At 51.3% G+C, this 19749-nt stretch overlaps 2 protein-coding genes across 5 annotated transcripts; both read right to left on the reverse strand.

Moving 5' to 3' along the window:
• Positions 1-4678: 4678 nt before the first annotated feature.
• DUSP13B (dual specificity phosphatase 13B) lies at positions 4679-15582 on the reverse strand. Of its 4 annotated transcripts, XM_006159548.3 has the most exons (6): positions 15408-15582; positions 14297-14497; positions 12028-12122; positions 8456-8629; positions 5793-6013; positions 4679-5131 (listed from the first exon to the last, which is right to left on the reverse strand). In XM_006159548.3, exons 1-6 carry the CDS (start codon positions 15492-15494, stop codon positions 4929-4931), a joined length of 981 nt encoding a protein of 326 aa, XP_006159610.1. In that variant the 5' UTR covers positions 15495-15582; the 3' UTR covers positions 4679-4928. The 4 variants fall into 4 exon arrangements, with proteins under 4 accessions (XP_006159610.1, XP_006159612.1, XP_006159613.1 ...); XM_006159550.2 differs by lacking the exons at positions 12028-12122; positions 14297-14497; positions 15408-15582 and adding exons at positions 9460-9587; positions 9866-9938; XM_006159551.3 differs by lacking the exons at positions 12028-12122; positions 14297-14497; positions 15408-15582 and adding an exon at positions 9866-9954.
• On the reverse strand, positions 15531-18930 carry DUSP13A (dual specificity phosphatase 13A). Its single transcript, XM_014592022.2, has 4 exons — positions 18724-18930; positions 17713-17930; positions 16778-16889; positions 15531-15615 (listed from the first exon to the last, which is right to left on the reverse strand). Exons 1-3 carry the CDS (start codon positions 18873-18875, stop codon positions 16795-16797), a joined length of 465 nt encoding a protein of 154 aa, XP_014447508.1. The 5' UTR covers positions 18876-18930; the 3' UTR covers positions 15531-15615; positions 16778-16794.
• Between the last annotated feature and the right edge of the window lie 819 nt (positions 18931-19749).

The raw sequence follows: 19749 nt of genomic DNA on the forward strand, positions 1-19749 counted from the left end.
AAAAAAAAAAAAAAAGATCTTGGGTATGCACACACACGCACCCGGTGTGAGTTTAAGCTACCAAGTCCAGGACTCAAACTACGGTCGACTACATTGGAGTCCAGTGACGTATCCATTACACTGTCTGCTGGTCTCCAATGATAACAGTTTTAATCTGGAATACTTCTTAAAACTCATTTGATGCGATGGGTTTCAAAACCTAAATATATATACAGTAGGATGTTTCTAAGTTAGTTTATTTTTTAAGTTTAAACATTATGAAATATTTTAAGAATACAAAAAAAAAAGGATATAACAAACATCTATATTCCCACAACTCAATATGGTCAAATCTTAACATTTTGCTATATTGGATTTATGTTTTTCTCTAAAGAAATAAAACATTATGAGTGAAACTGGAAATCAAAAACAAAATATGATGTATCTAAGGCATTTAGCACTCTGCCCAGCATTTTTTATTTTGAAATAATTTTTTATTTACAGCAGACTTAAAAAGATAGCAGAGACATTTCTTATATATCCTTCACCCAACTTTTCCTGATGTTACCTTATTTGTTTTTATTTTTGACAGAGAGACATGCACTTGCCAGAAAGACAGACAGAGAGAGAGAGAGAAAGAGAGAGAGAGAGAGCAGCAGCCACCCACCATAGAAAATAGTCACACCACAATCTGTTCTTCTCCATCTTACCCTCCTTTTAGAATTTTGGGTACACACACACATGTTTCTCAAGCTGCTGGGTGTGAGACTTGAACCACACAATCAGCTATGTGGGATCCAGCAACCTTAACCACTATGCATGGGCTGACTTGATATTACCTCATATAACCATGCTACATATATCAAACAAAGAAATGAACATTGGTAGAACACTGTTAACTAAACCCCAAACTATTCTGATTTCACTAGTTTTTCCATGTATGTCCTTTTTCTCTCCCACATTCTAATTCAGTATACCATGTTGAATTTAGGTCAGTTCATTTTAATCATTTATTCATAACGTTTTAGTCTAAAACTGGGGGCTTGTGTACCAGGAGCCCCTGAAGCACGAATCACAGCTATTGTTTTGAGAACTTACCATACATCAAGCAAAGCCCTTTTTACGTGCCCCATTCAATTCTAACAGCAATTCTCTCTGGTGGCCATTATAGATCCTGTGTCATAGCTGAGGAAACTGAGCTATGGAGAGACTAACAGAGGGCACCCATCCAGTAAGGGAGAGAGGGTTTGCACCTCAGGAGTCTGGCTCCGAAGTCATGCTCTCAACAGTACACCACTCCTCCTTTCACAAGGCTACTCCAGAAAAGAGTGAGAGTGGACACATTGTCAGACTTTCCCTGGGAAGCACAGCAGGCAGGGAGGCTTCCTGGGGGTGGTGCCACTCTGGAGATCAGCCTAAGTTTCCTCAGAAGCTTGGGAAATGTTTGGTTTTTCTGTCACCTGCCTCCTCCTGGCTTTCCTCCCTTCTTCCCCTCAGCCCCAGATTCTGATGCCAGCTGTGAAACCCCAAGAAGGTGACCTGCAGAAACCCAAGCCCCAGACCCATAGTACAACTCTGTCCCAACCTCTGGGCACTGCACCCCAGGCGGTAGGGCAGGCTGCCCACACTCATAGACTGGGATGATGATTTAGAGACTGGCTTCTGGAGCCACTATTTTGGGTCTCGCTGACAGTGCATGAGCAAGAAATAGCAACAAGGGCTGAGTCGTCAGAAGAAGGGGGGAATCCAAGAGAATTAGGGGTGGTCAGAGTGGCTACTGAGCTGGGACCAGCTTTGTCTGCTCTGGAGAATTACAGGTGCCACCAACCCAAGGGTGAACTGAGAACAGCTTTCCATCCCTAGGCTAGGGCTGGACCCTGCGACATCTGCCATCCTCCAGCTAGGCCACACAAGGCGACTGCAGGAAGTTTATGGGAAAATGGAATTAAAGTGTAAGTCTATTTTGGTGTGAAAATTTGGAAATCTATGTGTAGTTTTCTCACAACATGCCTTTTCCAAGAGCTTTCTGAAGTTCGCTTGTGTGTCCTCTCTGGAGGATACCTCTGGCAAAGGCCAGAGAGCTCCTGAGGTAGACCGCAGCCAGCTGGGATCGGGGGCGAGTGCTGCAGGGAGGTGAGTGGAGGAGCTGGTTGTGCAGTACCTGCCCTTGAGCCAGAGTCCAGAGATCCTGGATCCAGGAGGTAGCATTCCAGCCCCAGCTCATCTTCTCCGAGCCTCAGTTTGTTCATCTGTAAAGTAGGGATAGGAATACCTCCCAGGCAAGATGGTATACGTTGTGCAGCTTGCGCATTGCAGAAAGGGTGATGGGACCTAACACAGACAGGAGTCAGCTCGCTGAGCTGGGCATCTTGAATTGGAGCTGTGTGCACGGGGGAAGAAGACACGTTTTCCTTTATCAAGCTGTTTGCCCAGGGGTGCTTCTGCCTGAACATTTGGTTTTCTGAGAGGGGGCACCTTTTGCAACTTTGCACAGAGGTAAAAACATTTGCCCTCTGGAAATAGAACAGATGGTGAAGGACAAATATCCCATAAGCCCCAGAGCCTTGTTGGGGAGTGAGGAGAGGGTCAAAGATAGTTCAAGAGGGACAAGATATACTGGGAAGAAGGTGTCAGGGTGAGCCAAATGGTAAGATACTGAACACAAAGGAGCTGGGAAGAGAGGGGGTACTGCCTTAGTAGCCCTAGTCCTGGGCCCCACAGAGATTCACTCTCTTAGAGGCCTCTGTAGAGAGGGCCAAGTGGCAGTGGGGCCAACCTGTAGCTACTAGCCCATAGACCCATGGAGTGTATCTGAGGGTAGAGTCATAGCCAAAGGGTGTGGGAACCATGGGGACTTTGACCCTAGGGAAGCCCTGGCCAGAGATGGCCAATGGAAAGAATAATAAGGCACCAGGCAATTATAATCCAGCCTATGACATCATAAGGGGTGACGGGCAATCTGGTAACCTCAGAAGGGGCACCTCTCCCAGGCTTGAAGGACCCAGCTGGGCTTCCCATAAGAGACATCTAAATTGAGACCTCACGAAGAAGCTGGAATTAGCCCAGTGAAAGGGGCCGAGCGGGAGCATTCAGGTGGTGCTATCTGAAGCCTGCACCAGAGGTTAGAGGGTGAGGTGTATCCTGGGAACCGCAAGTGGTCTTAACCTTTCTTCCATGGCCCATATGTAAGGAACAGAATGATGACATAGCGGGTGATATGGGAAGGTCTCGGGTGACACCAAGTTCACCTGAGTCTTGAGTTCGAGTGCAGTATTCGAATAGAGGTGGCCAGTGGGATGCAGAGGTTTTGAGCTCAGGAAAGAGAGTTGGGCTGGCCATATCCACCTCTGAGTCTTCAACCTTAGAGGCTTTGGGAACAAGAGGACCCCTCCAGGAGAGCAGGGGCACTGAAGGAAAGAAGAATCCTGAGAAACCTTAACATTTAGAGGTCAGCCAGAAGAGACAAGTGCTAAATATGAGCCCCTAGAGAGGTGGCAGGAGAGCCACCATTCAGTCCTCATAGTATCATGGGTGTGTACCATTTACAGGCAAAGAACCTGGGGTGGGGGCTTTCTACATTGATTTACTTGCACATGAGAACTAGGAAACTCAGAGCTAAAGTTTTGTCCCGTCATGTAACTGTCCATCTAGGACTTCTGGTATGTCACCTCCTCAACCCCTATCCTCCTGTTTAATCCTGTTTTTTAGGTGTCTGTAATCCCCGCCCCCTTAATTATGATAGAACACATGTACATGCATAAAAAGAGAGAGAATGAGCACCCTCCACAGGGTCTGGTCACACTGCAGTCCCCTTCCTCTTGTCCTCCAACCCGTTGCATCCTGGGCACTCATGCACATGCCTGACATGCTTCAGACTGACGGGGCCAGGGATGTGAACTATGGCTGCCATGTGGGATATGGCTTCTCTTGAGCAGCACGTTAGCAGTGCTATGGAGCTGTCCCACGTGTCTCCACGTGTCTGTAATTTTTTTTTTTGAGAGATTTTCACTGTAGGGCGCGTGCGCTCGCCAGACAGACAGAGAGAGACATAGAGACAGAAAGCGAGAAATCACCCCCCAGGGGAGATGGTCACGCCGCAATCTCTTCTCCTCCAGTCTCCTCTCGGGATCTTGGGCACGCACACACACGCGCCTGGCGTGAGTTTTAAGCCACCGGGTCTGGGACACGAACCACGGTCGACTACGTGGGAGTCCAGCGACATAGCCATTACGCTAACTGCTGGTTCCCGTGTCTGTAATTTTAAGTAGTTTTTTTTTTTGAAATAGAATGTAAATAAAAGGTCTGACTGATGCTAGATGTTTTTTGTGCACAGTGAGGTTCGATAGTCAGCATAGATGACCCCTTCTCCTGTGGATAGGGTGGGCATGGAGAAGATTTGACCCGTTGAGCTTTAGTCTTTATCAATGGACAGCCTGACTCTTGGGTGAGGGAATGAGGAAGACAGGATATGGAAGAGGTCATCTAATCCTAGATACTCGTACCCCAACTCCTGTCTCTTGCTCCCAACAGATATTACTAGTGCTTCCCTGCCTGTCCTTCCTCATTTAACCCTGGCATGGACTCAGACTCCTTCCTTCTCTAGGCTGCCATCATGTTGCGTGAGGGTTGGCAAGCCATCCGGAACCTCATGGTCATCCTGAGAGCAGCCTTCACGTCACAAACCACCAGAAGATCTGTCTTTATTATGATGAACCTTTTATTATAGAGACAGACCGAACTCTCTTTTGCATAAAGAATCTCTGGATTGGGTCGGGGAACTCCACTTGCTAAAGGTCGCCACCCAGCCATCCCTGCCTCTGCATCCGCTCAGCCCCCACTTGCGGTTCATATCTCAGAGTCACTGGAAACAGCAGAGGCTGCCGTCCCCGGGCCAGGTTGGTGGGTTGGGACATCTGGATGGAGGTCAAGGCTCCTGGCTGCCTGCCAGGTCAGAGCCGCCCTGTCTCCCGCCCCAGTCGGTTGTCCAGAACCTGGAGCTGCCGGAGGAAGCCTGAGTTGGGGCAGATATTTCGGTGGGCCTGCACCGTCTGGATGGCCTCCACCAGGGTCATGTTCTCGCAGATCATAAGGAAGGCCAGGACAAGCGTGGCAGAGCGGCTTACCCCCATGGCACAGTGGACCAGCACGCGGCCTGTGGGGAGACCCAATGCTGTATCAGGCACCTGTCTTTGGACCACTCATTCCTTTGGGAAGAAGTGACATCTCTGGCCATTCTTCAGCCCACCCTTCACAGTGTCCTAGAATACTGACATTGGCCTCGCCGACAAATGAGACAACAGAGGCCCAGAGACGGAGGAATTGGCTCAAGGTCACATAGTGACTTAGTACAGTTCGATTCCCTTCTTCTGGCCCTGGGTGCTTCCTTTGGGCAGGGAGTGGGGGTCCTGAACTTCTGGAGCTCCAGCTATGTATCAGATAATAGGGGTATCCACCTCCCTCCCTTTCTCTCCAGTTCTACCCTCTCCCCTGCCCATGCAGCCCTATGCCAAGGCTTTATCTAGAGGAGCTTCTCAAGAGCCTTTGAAGGTCACGTGCGTTCTTCTGCCCAGCACACTTACTGAGCGCTCTGGCTAAGCGGATGACCATGCTGGACCTCAGCCTGTGATTGTTAGTTCCCAAGGTGTCCCTGAAGGGGATGTCACCGAATGGGAGTAGTTATTAAACCCGTGGGGTGGGAGGACTGCTGAAGGGGTTCATAGCTCCATACTCCCCACCCACTGGCACTGCCAGAACAATGGAGTGCCCTGGAGCACACCCTGTCCCCTTTGCTCATGCCTTCCCCAGCAGCTCACCTTGGGGAACACTGAGGGCAGCTCGGATATATCGAGCCACAGGCAGAAAGTAGACACTGAGGTCAAAGAAGGGATTGTCGTCCGCCTCGATGCCATAGTAATCCAAGGTCATTCCGCGGTAGAACTTGGCACCTGTGTCCACCTGAAATTTGCCTGCAGCGGCGTTCACAATGTGGGTGATGCCCAGCTGGATCAGCTTGCCCTTGTCCCGGGCTGCATACCTGCAGGAGAGGGACGGGGTGAGCGGGATGGGGTGGATCTCACTGGGTCAGCTCTGGTGGGTTAGAGCTTGTCCCTCACCTCGTCCATCCTCTTCCAAGGGCAGAGACTAGAGTGGGGGGGCTTCTTTAAGGAGAATTTAAGTTGCCTTTTTTACTCAGGCCAGCTTTTCTGAAGGGCAGTTCGGCTACAAGCATCAAATATCTGAAAATGTTTGTATCCTTTACCCCAGCAATCCTCCTTCCGGGGGCTTAATTAAAGGAAGAATCTGGAATGTACCCAGAGACATAGGTAAACTGAATATAGTGAAATTTAAGATAGTGAAAAGTGGGGGAAGACACCAGTAAATATCCTATGATTGAGTAAGGCATAAATGAAGAAGTACTGAGCAGCCACTAAAGGATGGGAGGCCCACATGAGCAAGGAAAGCTGGTCATGCCATGAGAGCCCATGAGAAATGCAGAATATGGAACCAGCAGTTAGCGTAATGGCTATGTCGCTGAACTCCCATGTAGTCGACCGTGGTTCGTGTCCCGGACCTGGTGGCTTAAAACTCATGCCAGGCACGTGTGCATGTGTGCCCAAGATCCCGAGAAGAGAACGGAGGAAAAGGGATTGCGGCATTGCCACCCCCCCCCGGGGGGGGTGGGTGATTTCTTGCTTTCTGTCTCTCTGTCTCTCTCTGTCTGTCTGGCGAGTGCATGCGCCGTATAGCAAAAACCTCTCCAAAAAGAGAAAAAATGAAATGCAGAATACAAACAGAATGGTATTAAAAAGTTTTAAAATTATACTGTGATTCTATTAAAATAGCTTTCTAGGGACCAGCAGGTGGCATGGTGGTTAAGGGTGTTGGACTCCCACATTGCCAACTGCGATTCGAGTCCCAGATCTAGTGGCTTGCTTTCTCAGTTTCTCTCTCTCTACTCTGTCCCTCTCTGGTCAAATTAAAGAAATAAAGTGATACCATTTTCATAAATAAAATATTGATAATTATTTTAAAATGCATATGTATGGGGACCAGCAGTTAGCATAATGGCTATGTCGCTGGACTCTCATGTAGTCGACCACAGTTCGAGTCCCAGACCTGGTGGCTTAAACTCATGCCAGGCACGTGTGCGTGCGTGCCCAAGATCCCGAGAGGAGAATGGAGGAGAAGGGATTGCGGTGTGGCCATCCCCCTGGGGGGTGATTTCTCGCTTTCTATCTCTCTGTCTCTCTCTGTCTTTCTGGCAAACACATGCACCCTGTAGCAAAAACCTCTCTAAAAATTTTTTAATTAAAAAATTAATAAAAAATAAAAATGCATGTGTATGTATATATGCATTTTTAAAGTCTATAAGAATTTTATTACTAGTTATCTGTGAGGCAGAGGGATTAACATATTTGTCATCATTAACAAGACATTAATCTGTATTTTATAAACATTAAGGAAAAGTTCTCAAACCCAATATGTGGACCATATATTGGTCCATATATTTTTAAAATTTTATTTCTTTTTAAACATTTATTTATTTATTTGTCTATTTATTTGTTGTGATTTTCAAGCTGTGGGGTCCAGAACTCAAACCACGGTCTGCCATGTGAGAATCCAGGGCCTTAACCACCACACCACCTGCTGGTCCTGGTTCAAATTTTCTAAAATTTAAGCAAACCAAGAGGCATCATGGTAAAGGTGCTGGACTCCCACATGACAGACTGTGGTTCTAGTCCTGGACCTGTGGCTGGCTTCCTCTCTCTCTCTCTCTGGGTCTCTCTCTGGTGAACACACATGCCCTATAACAAACTTAAAAGTAATAAGAATAGGGGCCAGCAGGTGGTGTAGTGGTTAAAAGCACTGGATTCCCACATGGCCAACCCTGGTTCAAGTCCCAGGCCTGGTGGCTTGCTTTCTCACTTTCCCTTTTACTCTCTCTCTGTCTCTCTCTGGTCAAGTTGAAAAATAATAATTATAACAAATGGAATTAAATACATAAATAAATATTGTTAAAATAATAATAAATGAATAAATATAAATAAATAAATAAAATTTAAAAAAATAAAACCTTAAGGGAAAATGACTCAAAATTTCACTCTCTCCCTCTAAATATAGAACCTAGGGAAGTAAAAATAAATAAATAAATAAATAAATAAATAAAATACACACACACACACATCTATAAGACCTATCTTGTGTGTTCCCATGATACATGTATTAAAATATTCATAGGATCACTCTTCATAATAGCCACATAATTCAAATGTCCACATATAATAGGACAGATAAACTGATGTAATCATTCATGGAATATTATCCAGCAGTGCAGAATGACAAATAGCAGCTACATGTGGTATGCACGACTCTCACGATTTTGAGCACATGATACCAGGCTTGGAGCACACACAATATGATTTCCATGTGGACCTCACACCCTCTGTCACCCCTGCTCCTTGTGGGTCTCACTCACGCATCTCCTAGGAAGAGGTTGGGCCAGACCTCGTTGATGTGATTCAGTGTGGCGGCCCGACGGACCCACAGCAAGCGCTGCAGCGAGGCCAGTGTGGGCGGCTGGTAGGTGGACACCCGGACTGCCCCATGGATCTTGGGCCTCCGGAGATCTTGCTTCTGCAGCGAGTCCATCCTGAAACAGAGGGGACGCCACAGTGGCCGGAGGCAGGGCTCCCAAGTGCAGTCCATGGTGCAGTGCCCAGGAGCCACTGGGATGCTGGAGGGCCTCAGCTATTAATACTTCGGATGAGGTTATTAGTTGGCTCAGCTGGGGCTGAGGCCTAGAGCCTTTCCCACAAGAAATAAGGGAATTAACCCCTAATCACCATGTGGAGCTGGGCAACCTTCTCTCCTGCTCTCTCCGAGGCTATGGATCTGGAAGCTATGGCCACGGGCCCTTGGAGTTCCATATTCATGGCACTCGTCATTTCAGGTCTTACATCCCTGGTCAGCTGTGGGGATGGAAACCCCAGATGGCTGTGGCCTTCAGAGGGCGCACAGGAAGGCCTCCCAACCTGGGCAGCTCGTCTCAAGTCTCCTCCCCTGCTACTTCCAGGGCTGGTCCTCAGGACCCATCCGCTCCCAGTGCCAGGTTTTTGGAGATGAGAGCCCTTCTCCAGAGTGATGCACAGGGCTGTGAACTGGCATCAGCGTTTCCGCACTGAAGGAGCTAACGCCTCTTAAACCCTCCATGTCTTGCTTGTGGTAGGTCCCTGTTGCCCACAGGAGGGAGCAGACATTCAGAATATTTTTAAGGGATGCCCAAAGCCATGTAGCTGATGAGTAAGTAGCAAGGCTGGGGTTTCGATGCAGTTATGTGCTCCTTCAGTTCCGTCCCCAGGCCTTCCGGCTAGTATGTCTGGGGACTCTAGAGAGTGGTCACCAACCCCTCTGGGTCCTCTAGGGAGCCTGGCATGGCTGGGCTGTACATCTGCTTACAGGCCCCCAGTTTTTCCTCCTTACCCCCATGACTCAGGCCAGTGCGGCTCGTCGGGCCTCACCCAGGTGGGGTGGGTTTTGTCAGGAGGCAGCTGGCTGAAGGTGTCCGGGACCCTGCAGAGCCGGGGCGCCAGCGGCACCAGAACCTGGGTCTGTTGCCGTGATGGGAAGGAGAGCCTGTCATGGCTAGCGGTTCCTGATGGCCTCAGCCAGGAACTAGGGAAAGTACATACTGGGAAGAACATCTTTCCTTTTTGGTAGGCAGTGCCAGGACCAGAAAGAGAAACGGGCACCCAGGAAGCCACTGGCTTTGGCCAGCCCCCCCCAGGCTCACCCAGTGGGTGGCTGGTGGGCAGGGCGGAAGTGAAGACCCTGCTTTCCCCTTCATCCCCTGTGACCTCTCAGGGCAGGCGAGTAGCCTGCCACCTACCTAGGGCATGGTCTGGGACCGGGAATGGGGAAGTGGGTGTGGGGCAGGACTCAGCAGGTGAGCCTGGCTTGGCCAGGTTCCGCTCAGAACACAGATGCTGTGAAGTGGTTAGAATTCCAGGCCCTCACCCTGGAGTCCTCGGGGGTGGGGCCAGCGAGCAGACCTAGGCCCTGTGGATTGAGGATTTCAGAGCCCCAGGCCTCCTCCTTTTGGAGACTTTCTGGCATTGAAGGGTCTTAGCTCCCTAAACCACACTAAGATGGAAGGCTCCTTGAAGTTGTGGGACGAGCACTTTAGAGAAAGGGAGGAGCGCCTATGACTTGGCCAAGACTTGTTGTATGGCCCCCAGCAAGTCTTGACTTGTGTCCGAGCCACAGTTTCTCTTTCCCACACCAAAGATATGTGGCTTTCCTGACTTTTCATGATTCTTGGGTCCGATCTGAGAATGAGAGGAGCGCCTGGCAGCCCTGTAACTATAGAACAGAGGGCAGTGGAGTGGGTTGGGGGTCAGGAGAGCCATAAGGCCCTGGGGGAGGCCAACAGACACACTGGTCTGGAGTCACCAGGTGGGACTACAGTAGCCCCTGGCAGGACCAGATGCAGCTCTGGAAATCCAGGCCAGCTCCAGGCTTAGGCCTGTGGAGCTTGACATGGGGTAAGGCCGCCCCCTGGTGGCCAACAGGTGTCTCGCAGGCCAGCTGTGCCGGGGAATCAGGCAGCCTGGTCCTGGCTAAGAAGGACTGGACTCCAATCCTCCTGTAGCCTCCAGAGGTGTCAAGGGTTGGAAGCTGCCAGGCTACAGCCCAGACTTCAACCTCTTGGGAAACCCTAGGCCTAGGTCTGGATATTGGGACTCTTCCTGCGACTCAGTGCTACTCCTGGTCAGCTCCCACCTGAGCTTCACTCTGATGCTCATGGGATACACCACCAATCTGCTTGAGCCTACTTTGCAGCCAGTGTCGGGGTCAGCTCCCCCAGCTGCTGCTGCCCTGAGACCTGAACTGTGGGGGTCCTGCCTGCTACCTCCTTCCATGTCTCCTTATTCACAACAGGGTGGAACACAGGCCTGGTGTCCAGCAGGGCCAGGCCCTACTTGTCACCCACCCACTCCAGCCCCACTTCCTGTGCCTCGGCCCTCAGTGGGGCAGCTGCCTCTGTGGGCCTTGGTTTTCCTCCTGCACAGCTGCTGTGTGCAGGCTGCCACACCCCTTTCTGTCTTGTCTCTCCTCCCGTTTTGCTGTCTGCCTCTGTCTCCCTTTCCCTGCCACATGCGCCTGGCCTCAGGCTGAAGCACAGGCTTCCCAGGGCAGGACAATTTTCCATCCACCTCCTTGGCTGCAGCTGCAGACTTTACCCCGTCTCCCCTCCTTCTTCCCGGGGGAGCAAGGCAGGAGTGTGACCATATCTAGGTGACTTGGGGGCTCGAAGGAAGAGTCTGGAGAAGGAAGCCTGCAGAGGTGGCAGGTGGCTGCCAGCAGAGTGCCACTAGGGTCTCCGGGCCCAGCCTTTGAGGAGGGCAGCCGGGCAGAATTCTCAGGTTGATACTTGTGTCTGCATGGTCTCTGAGTCAGTTTTTTAGTGGGACTTCTGGGAGAATCCTATGAAATAACCAACTAAAGGGCCCCCCAAGGGTTTGCCTCATAGTAGATGCCCAATAAATGGTGCATTATACTATTATTAACATTAACTCCTCCTACCCTTTCAAGCCTCCGCCATATTGTGGGCACAGGAGCAATTTTCATTTGGGGCAGTGAAGGCAAGTTTAGTCTGTCTCTGTGTTTCTTTTTCCATCCAGCGGTAATTAGTATATTTGCCTCTTATTAACTTACGTAGCTGACAGAGCTAGGGGCTTACATTTTCTCACCGAACCTTCACAGGCCCCTTATGAAGCAGATAATATTGTCTCCCCAAATTACAGATGAGGAAACAGGCTCACAGAGGTTAAACCATATGCTCAAGGTCATAAAGCCGTTAAGTGTGATACCCAAGCTCTAAGCCCTGGTCTGTCTGACTCTACTGTGCTTTGTCTGTACCTCCATCTCTGACCCAGTCTGTCCCCCAACCCAATACCACACCCTCTGTCCAACACACACTGGAATAAGTCCTGGCCCTCGTTACCCGGCATGCTCAGGGCCCCCCTGATACAGGGGCACTCAACCCACCTGTGGTGGTAGCCGGCCCAGGCTGTGCTCTTCTCTGACGGGCAGTCTGTGTTGCCGGCTTCCAGCCTCCTGTCTCCGCACACTTGATGCTGTTTCTATTTTTTGATTTGAGTTTAATTATAAAGCATGCTGTCTGCTCTCCCCTTCCGGCCTCCCCCTGCCACTCCCAGCTTGTTGACTGGTGCCGTGGCATGGTCAGTGCCAAGTCCAACCAGGCACTTTCCCCTCCAGGCTCAGGCCTCAATCCTCGCCCTGATGGTCATAGAGGCAGCTCCCAGGGGCTGCCTCTGTGTGTGTGTGTGTGTGTACATGCACACGCATGCTGACTACTTGGGCAAAAAGAGGAAAGATCAACTACACCATCTGAAAAGCTCCCCTGGCCATCAAGAATGGTCTGCAGCAAGGACTCGAAGTTTGAGCTGGAAGGAGGGCAGCTCCATGCACAGCAGCAATGCGCTGCTCAAGAAGAGCTGGGTTTCTGCCCAGCAGGTAGCCTGGTGGTAAAGGGAGCTGGACCCCACGTGGCTGACCGCAGTTTGAAAACCATGCTGGGCACATGTGGGCGCATGCTCCAAATCCTGATGGGATGGCAGATTGCGGAAGGGACTACCGAGTCACCATGCCCCACTGAGGGGTGCTTCTGTGCTCTCAAGAGCTCTCTCTCTCTCTCCCTCTCTCATAAGCACACAAGCCCTCTGACAATAAAATAAATCACAAATAAATAAAGGGAGCTGGATCCCACATGGCAATCATGGTTCGAGTCCTTGGTCTGATCAGCCCGAAACATGTCGGGCTCATGCACAGGTTGCCCACGGTCTGACGGGCTGGAGGACTGAAGGGGATTGCCGTGTGACCAGACCTTGTGACCACTGGGGTGCTCATCTCCCTCTTCCTCTCCCTCACACACACACTCCTCATGTGCACGTGCATGTGCTCTCACAAATAGATAAATAAGCTGGAAGGACCATGTGTGGAGAACAGGGAAGAAACTGGCCAAACTCATACACAAATCTGGCAACATCAGAACCCAGGTTCAGGGGCCCTTTGCTGGGGGCTGAGGAAGACAGGATTGGCCCTGGATTAAGATCTAGAAGACTGGGGCCAGCAGGTGGCACGATTCATGTCCCACACCTGGTGGCTTGCTTTCTCACTTTCCCCCTCTTTCTGGTGAGCACATGTGCCCTGTGTAAAAAGAAGTAAGAATGATGATAAATAGAATTGAATAAATAATCCTTCAAAAAAAATTATTGGGACCAGCAGATGGCATTATAGATAGGTCGCTGGACTCCCATGTGGTCGACCATGGTTCAAGTCCTGGACCAGGCAGCTTAAAACTCACGTCAGGTGCATGTGTGTACATGCCTAAAATCCCGAGAGGAGAATGGAAGAGAAGGGATTACACTGTGGCCATCTTCCCTGGGGGGACGATTTCTCACTTTCTGTCTCTCCGTCTCTGTCTCTCTGGTGAGCACCACACCTTATAGCAAAAATCTCTTTCTTAAAAGAAAATGATCTGGAAGACTTAGGGAGAGAGAGAGATGTAGGCAGGCAGGCAGGCAAACAAAGGCCATAGCAGGTCTTTAGAAGGCCCAGACATTGCAAAGCTCCTCTCTCCCCACAAAGATTGGGATGTCCAAGAGTATCCCTGGTCGAGGCCACATTGTCCCATGAGGCCAGTGAGCTGGTTGTTAGAGTCCCTCAAAGCTATCAGAGACCTTGGATTTGGACCTATTAAGAACCCTCCCAAGACCAGCAGATGGAGTAATGGTTATGCTGCTGGACTCCCACACAGTCAACCACGGTTTGAGTCCCAGACCCGGCGGCAGCTTGAAACTCATGCCAGGTGCATCTGGGTGCCCAAAATCCCGAGAGGAGACTGAAAGAGAAGGGATTGCAGCGTGGCGATCCCCCCAAAGGGGTGATTTCTCACATTCTGTTTCTCTGTCTCTCTCAGGAACACATGTGCCCTATAGCAAAAATCTCTTAAAACAAAACAAAACAAAACAAAACCCTCTTTGCTATGCAGAGACCCTGTCACAGCCATACCTTGGTATTCCTCCTACTTCCTTTCCCAGATAATGGACACACACATTAGTGCCTCCAGGGAGCCTGCGGGCCTCTCTGAGCCATGGGGGTAAGTGGGGGAGGTAGCTGTGGCCAGGGCTAGTGCGAACATTTATTAGTAGAATCCCTTTAATATCTTCCCCCTTCCCTTCCATGTCTGGAGGACTTGGGGTCCCTGGCCAAGGAGCCTCATGGCCACTCCCACCTGTGGAGACTGAAGGCAGTGGCCGAAAGGAGGGGCAGGCGACAGGAGAAAGCAGATGAAGTAGCGGGCTTCGGGGTGGACCCCACGCTGGGCTCTTCTCATCTTCTGGGCATCTACCTGGGCCAGAGCCTCCAGCAGCACCAGCAGGGCCAGTGCCCGGGTGGCAAAGTAGCACAGCCCCGTAGCCAGGAGGGACCAGCTCTGGGAGAGAGAGGAGCTGTGTCACTCACAGCCTTGTGGAGGCCGGGGCGAGGGCTATCACCTACACCTGCTTCTGCCTTGAGCCCTGTGAGTAAGGTCAGGTGGGTGCATGGGACTGTCCAGTCTGGCTATGAGGCTGCCTGGTAGGGTCCTGGGGAGGCCCCAGGCGTTTGGTTGAGGAAGGGAGGTCAGTGCCAGGACCAGGTGGGAAGGTCTCACCTCTTATACTTTATGCTGCTCAGACCCTTCCTTCCCTGTTTTTTTCCTTCTCTCTGAGGCCTTAAGAATCTGGGTGGGGGGGTCTGGCAGGTGGTATCGTGGTTAAAGTGTTGGACTCCCACATGTTCAAATACAGTTCTGTTCCTATTTGGCTTGCTTTCTCACTTTCCCTCTCTCTCCATGTCTGTCTCTCTGGTCAAATTTAAAATAATAATAATAATAATAATAGTGGCCAGCAGGTGGCATGGTGGTTGAGGTGCTGGACTCCCACATGGCCCACTGTGGATTGAGTAATGAACCTGGTAGCTTGCTTTCTCACTTTCTCTCTCTGTCTCTTTCTGGTGAGTGCATGTGCCCTGCAGCAAATTTAAAAATAATAAATAAAATGAATTCTTTAAAAAAAATTAAATTAAATAATTCTTTACAAAAAAATCTGAATGGGATGGGGAGACAGGAGGTGGGAGTCCTATAGGAAGACTGTCTAAGTGGGGCCCTGGTGGGACCTTAGGTGGGTGAGGGTGCTCCCAGCAACCTGGCCCTGTCAACCAGCCTGGAACATCCCCTGGGCCCTGGCCTGGCCCTTCACTTCCAGCACCTACTGGCCTCTCACAAAGTGTGCTTGCCTGATTTCTCACTGCCAACTGCACCCAGCTCTGTCCCCGTGCCCCCTCACGTCCCACCTAGCTCTCACCTGGCCCCTCAGTTCCGGCCTGCACCTCGCAGTTGCTGATCCAGCTGGCAGAGCTGGTGGAGGAAGCCTCGGTTGGGGAAGACCCATCGGTGCTGCCTCACGGTGATCACCGCCTGGCGCAGAGACAGCTGCTGGTGCAGCATGAGGTAGGCCAGGACCAGTGTGGCTGAGCGGCTCACGCCCACCACACAGTGCACCAGGACCTTGGCTGAGGAAGACGTCCTGGTGAGAGAGCCTTTCCCACCAGCTGGCCCACCCAGCTCCTTTCCTTGAGACCCTGGGCAAGTCAGTCAGCCTTTATGGGCTTCTTTGTCCTGATCTGTCACATGGTTAGGCCAGCACGTGCTTTGCCTACCCTTGGGACGAGTGACCTACAGGACCCTCCGGAAACTGGCTCCTGCTGACCTCGCAGCTTCCTCTGACTGTCCCTCCCCAACCCTCCGCTCTAGGAATGCAGCTCTGAAGGTCACTTTCAGTTCCTCGAAGCTGTCATGGTCTCTGCCCTCCAGCCTCACCACGTGCTATCCCAGCTACTGGCAAAGATGTCCCCTGGTTTTGGTCTGACTAACTTCTACTCATCGGGCAGGTTTTGGCTGAGCCACGGCTTCCTCCTGGAGGCTTGCCCGATCACGCAAGGTGTCGCTTGAATCACAGAACAGCTCGTTTCTGCATGTGGCCCAGCGAGTACTGTTGCAGAGACGTCCCCACATGCCTGAACCTGTGGACTGACGCCTGCCCTGTGCTCCCACAGCTCTTCACATGTGCCCGCTCACTGAGCAGTACTCTTTTTTCTAGTTGAACATGTTTATTATACTAGTTTAAAGCCCTCGTTGATCATAACATCATTGTCATCATTTGGAGTGGTGTTTCTGTTGAATAACTTTTTTTCTTTTTCTTTTTTCCTTTTGCTATAGGGCATGTGCACTTGCCAGAGAGAGACAGAGAGAGATAAAGAGAAGGAAACTGAGAAATCCCCCCGCCAAGGTGGCGATGGCCACGCAGTAGTTCCTTCTCTTTCATTCTTTTCTTGGGGTATTCTGGGCAAACCCCAGTGTGTTTTTCAAGCCACCAGGTAGGGGACTAGAACAACACTGTCAGCCATGTGAGACAGCCACCTTCATCTCTGTGCTACCTGCTGGCCCTGAGTAGTACTCTTTTTTTTTTCTCTTAAAAGAATTATTTTTATTATTTATTTATTTTAATTTGACCAAAGAGGGACAGAGAGAGAGAGAAAGTGAGAAAGCAAGCCGCCAGGTCCGGGTCTTGAACCGTGATCGATCATGTGGGAGTCCAGCGCCCTTAACCACCACACCACCTGCCAGCCCCCCAAGTAGTACTCTTAATACTTCACAATGTGACTGTCTTCTCACCCTTCGTTTAAGGTCGATTAATCCCCACGGATGAGGACGGGATGCCTTGTTTCATTCTGGGGTCCCAGTACTTGGCTCAGTGGTCGGTACATTCCAGACACTTGATAGATAGCTGGTGAATGCACAGATAAGAACAAAGGAAGTCTAAGTGCATAGTTAAAGACTGGCCTGAGGGCCAGTAGGTGGCATGATGAAGGCACTAGATCCCACATGGCTGACTTTACTGTTTAAGACCTGGCAGCTCGAAAAACATGCCAGGCACGTGTGCACATGTGCCCAAAACCCCAAGAGGAGAATGGAGAAGGGATTGCGGGGAGTATGTGTGTGTGCGTGTGTGTGGGGGGACACGGTGGTTCTCACTTTCCTGCTTTCTCTCTGTCTCTAGGGGGTGCATGTGCCCTTTGGCAAAAATCTAGGGGGGGAGGAGTGACACCAGCTGTAATCTTGTAGTTCCCATTAGATGTCGCCCCACTCCTAGATGCAAGAACTGACTACGGGAGAGGGACATGGCTTGCCGGGAGTCCCGTAGCAAGGGCAGGGCTATGGCGAACACAAAGCCGGGCTCCAGCGTCCCTACACTCCTTAGCTGTACTTGGGGGTATTCGAAGATTTTTTCCATTTGAAAGTACTTTGGGCAGACATCTAGGTACCATCCAGTGACTTCCCAAACCTGTGTGTTCCAGAGAGAGAACTGCTCTGCTGTCTGGGAGACTTGGCTTCAACCTCAGGACTGCTTCTGACTCATGGCATGACCTTGTATTCTAGGACTCAGTTCCCCCCTTGCATGAAGTTATGGGGTTACATAAAATGCTGGAGGATGGAGCAGACAGTTTTTTAAAACCAGGGATCGGAAGGCACTGATGATTTGAGGGGAAGCATGGCATCCTCCCCAGGAATGAACAGGATGAGATATGGGCTCGGACCCCAAGTCCTACCCCCCGGTGTGCTGAGGGCGCGGTGGATGAAGTCGGCTGCGGAGGAGAAGTAGGCGCTGATGTCGAAATCAGGGAGGTCGTGGGCTGGCACCCCCAGGTAGCTCACGCTGCTGCCATAGAAGTCAGGGCCGCCCTGGCAGTAGAGGCCCCCATGGGCGGCGTTCAGCACATGGGTGATGCCCAGCTTCCACAGCTCAAAGCGGTTATTTGCGGTGGCCCTGGGGAGGGCAAGAAGGAGGCTGGATGTGGCTGCACTATGGGTTCAAGAAGGAGCCTTTGCCTGGCCCCCGGCCTCAAAGGGATGAAGCCATTAAGTTCCAAGGGGAGCTAGAACCCAGCAGGTCTGCAGCCCATAGCCCCCGCCCCCCCTCCTCTGAGCTTTCGGCAGGGAGAGCGGGGAGCAAGCTGTACAGAGAGGGATCTTTAGACCTGCTTTGCCTCCCCAGGCCTTGGCCAGGACAGGAAGAAAGAGGTTGATTCAACCCTGGGATCCAGTTGCCCCTCCCCTCTTGCCCCATATCCGTCCTCTCATGCTCATGCTCATCCGGCTGTCTTGGCCACCCCCAGACCTTCTAATGTGCAAATGTTTAGGGGTGACACCTTCCCTGATTCACCTTTAGTCAGGCTTCTCCACCCACTCTGTGCCCAGAGTGGGGAGGCAGGGACCAGAAAGATGGACTCTCCGTCTACTCTACGTCTTACCCCAAGGACCAGCCCCAGGCCTCTCTGCCCCTGAGACTCGCGGATGGTCCTGATACGCCAGGAGATTCCTGGGACCGCTGAGCTCAGCTCAGGTCTTTCAGGCACGCAAACCCACTGCTCCCCCTGGTGGTCGTGCCTGGTTAGTGCAGGGCCTGGCGCGCGCGGGTCCTGGAGGAAATCCCCGGCCTGGAATGCTCAGAACCGAACTGTTTCTTCTTCTCCCCTACCCCGGTGTCTGGTAGAGAATCCATCCAAGAACGGCCTCTTTTTGCCCTCACCCCCCACACCCCTCTGCCAGCTCCGACTCACGCATCTCCTATGAAAAGGTTGGGCCAAACTTCGTCCACGCGGTTGCAGGACGAGACCTTCCCCGCCCTCAAGAGCTCCTCCAGCTCCAGGACACTGGGGCAGGGCGTGGCTTCCGCGGCTCCGCTCAGCTCTGTGAGTGAGGCCTCAGCCATGGGCCACCCCTCTGCCTCTGCGCTCTCTGCTCACTGTCTGTCCAGTGTCACGTCTCCTTCCTGGAGATTGGCAGGGGCAGGTGGGTCAGGAGCCAGTGACTCAGCAAGTCACAGGGGCCTCCAGAGAGGGCAGGACCTTTTCCTTTCCAAGCCTTTCCCTGTCCCCATCCCCAGCTTCCTGAGAACATGAAATCTGACCTCTGCTTGTCACTCTACTCCCGACTTGTTTCTCCATCTGTGGAATAAGAAAAATCGCACTTACCTCAAAGAACTGAAAGGATGCAATGAAACCGAGGACATACTGTGTCCAACACATAGTGGGTGCTTAGAAACGTCCCTTCAATGGCTAGGCTTGGGGCTCTGCATAGGCTGTCTGGTTCTGGGGACGGAATTAAAGTAGAGATTCAGGTAACTGCTCCAAGCACGAATGGGCAGGAGTCAGGTGTCTGTTGGATGAACCTCTGGGCTTTGGATCTCAGGAGCAGTTTTTTGAGTTGCTGAGTCAGGGAAATGTGGGGAAAGAGACACACAGGACTGCATCTAAACGGTGCCCATAAGGTTCCTGGGAGGCGGGAGGGGAGAGTTTGAACAATGGTCCTGGGTGGAAGATGACTGATTTCTCAAAAGGGACGTCTGAACGGGGCCTTGCCATGGCCAAGTGGGAAAGGAGAGGTGCATGCTGCTCTGGACAAGCCTTTTGAAGATGAGAGGGAGGTTCCTGTGCCTATAAAGGCTTTTGGCCCCAGGATAGAAACTGAGAATGGTGGATATGTTTTTCAGTCCCAGCTGGTTATCCGCAAGAGATGAAATGTCTTTTCCTCTCTGATGGGACTTCCAGGAGGCTCTGAGGGGTGGGGAAGGGTATGAATCACAG

This window comes from Tupaia chinensis, unplaced genomic scaffold (assembly GCF_000334495.1).
Source record: "Tupaia chinensis unplaced genomic scaffold, TupChi_1.0 Scaffold000635_1, whole genome shotgun sequence".
Classification (NCBI taxonomy): Eukaryota; Metazoa; Chordata; class Mammalia; order Scandentia; family Tupaiidae; genus Tupaia; species Tupaia belangeri.

Excerpts from the sequence above, each read along its gene's own strand:
- DUSP13A (XM_014592022.2), bottom strand. The coding sequence starts at position 18,875 with ATGGCTGAGGCCTCACTCACAGAGCTGAGCGGAGCCGCGGAAGCCACG. Across the intron at positions 17,931-18,723 it reads AACCTTTTCATAGGAGATGC|GGCCACCGCAAATAACCGCT; the intron begins GTGAGTCGGAGC and ends TGCCCTCCCCAG. Across the intron at positions 16,890-17,712 it reads CGCCCTCAGCACACCGGGGG|CTATCTATCAAGTGTCTGGA; the intron begins GTAGGACTTGGG and ends TGCATTCACCAG.
- DUSP13B (XM_006159548.3), bottom strand. The coding sequence starts at position 15,494 with ATGGGTCTTCCCCAACCGAGGCTTCCTCCACCAGCTCTGCCAGCTGGA. Across the intron at positions 14,498-15,407 it reads GGCCGGAACTGAGGGGCCAG|AGCTGGTCCCTCCTGGCTAC; the intron begins GTGAGAGCTAGG and ends TCTCTCTCCCAG. Across the intron at positions 12,123-14,296 it reads ACTGCCTTCAGTCTCCACAG|AAACAGCATCAAGTGTGCGG; the intron begins GTGGGAGTGGCC and ends ATCAAAAAATAG.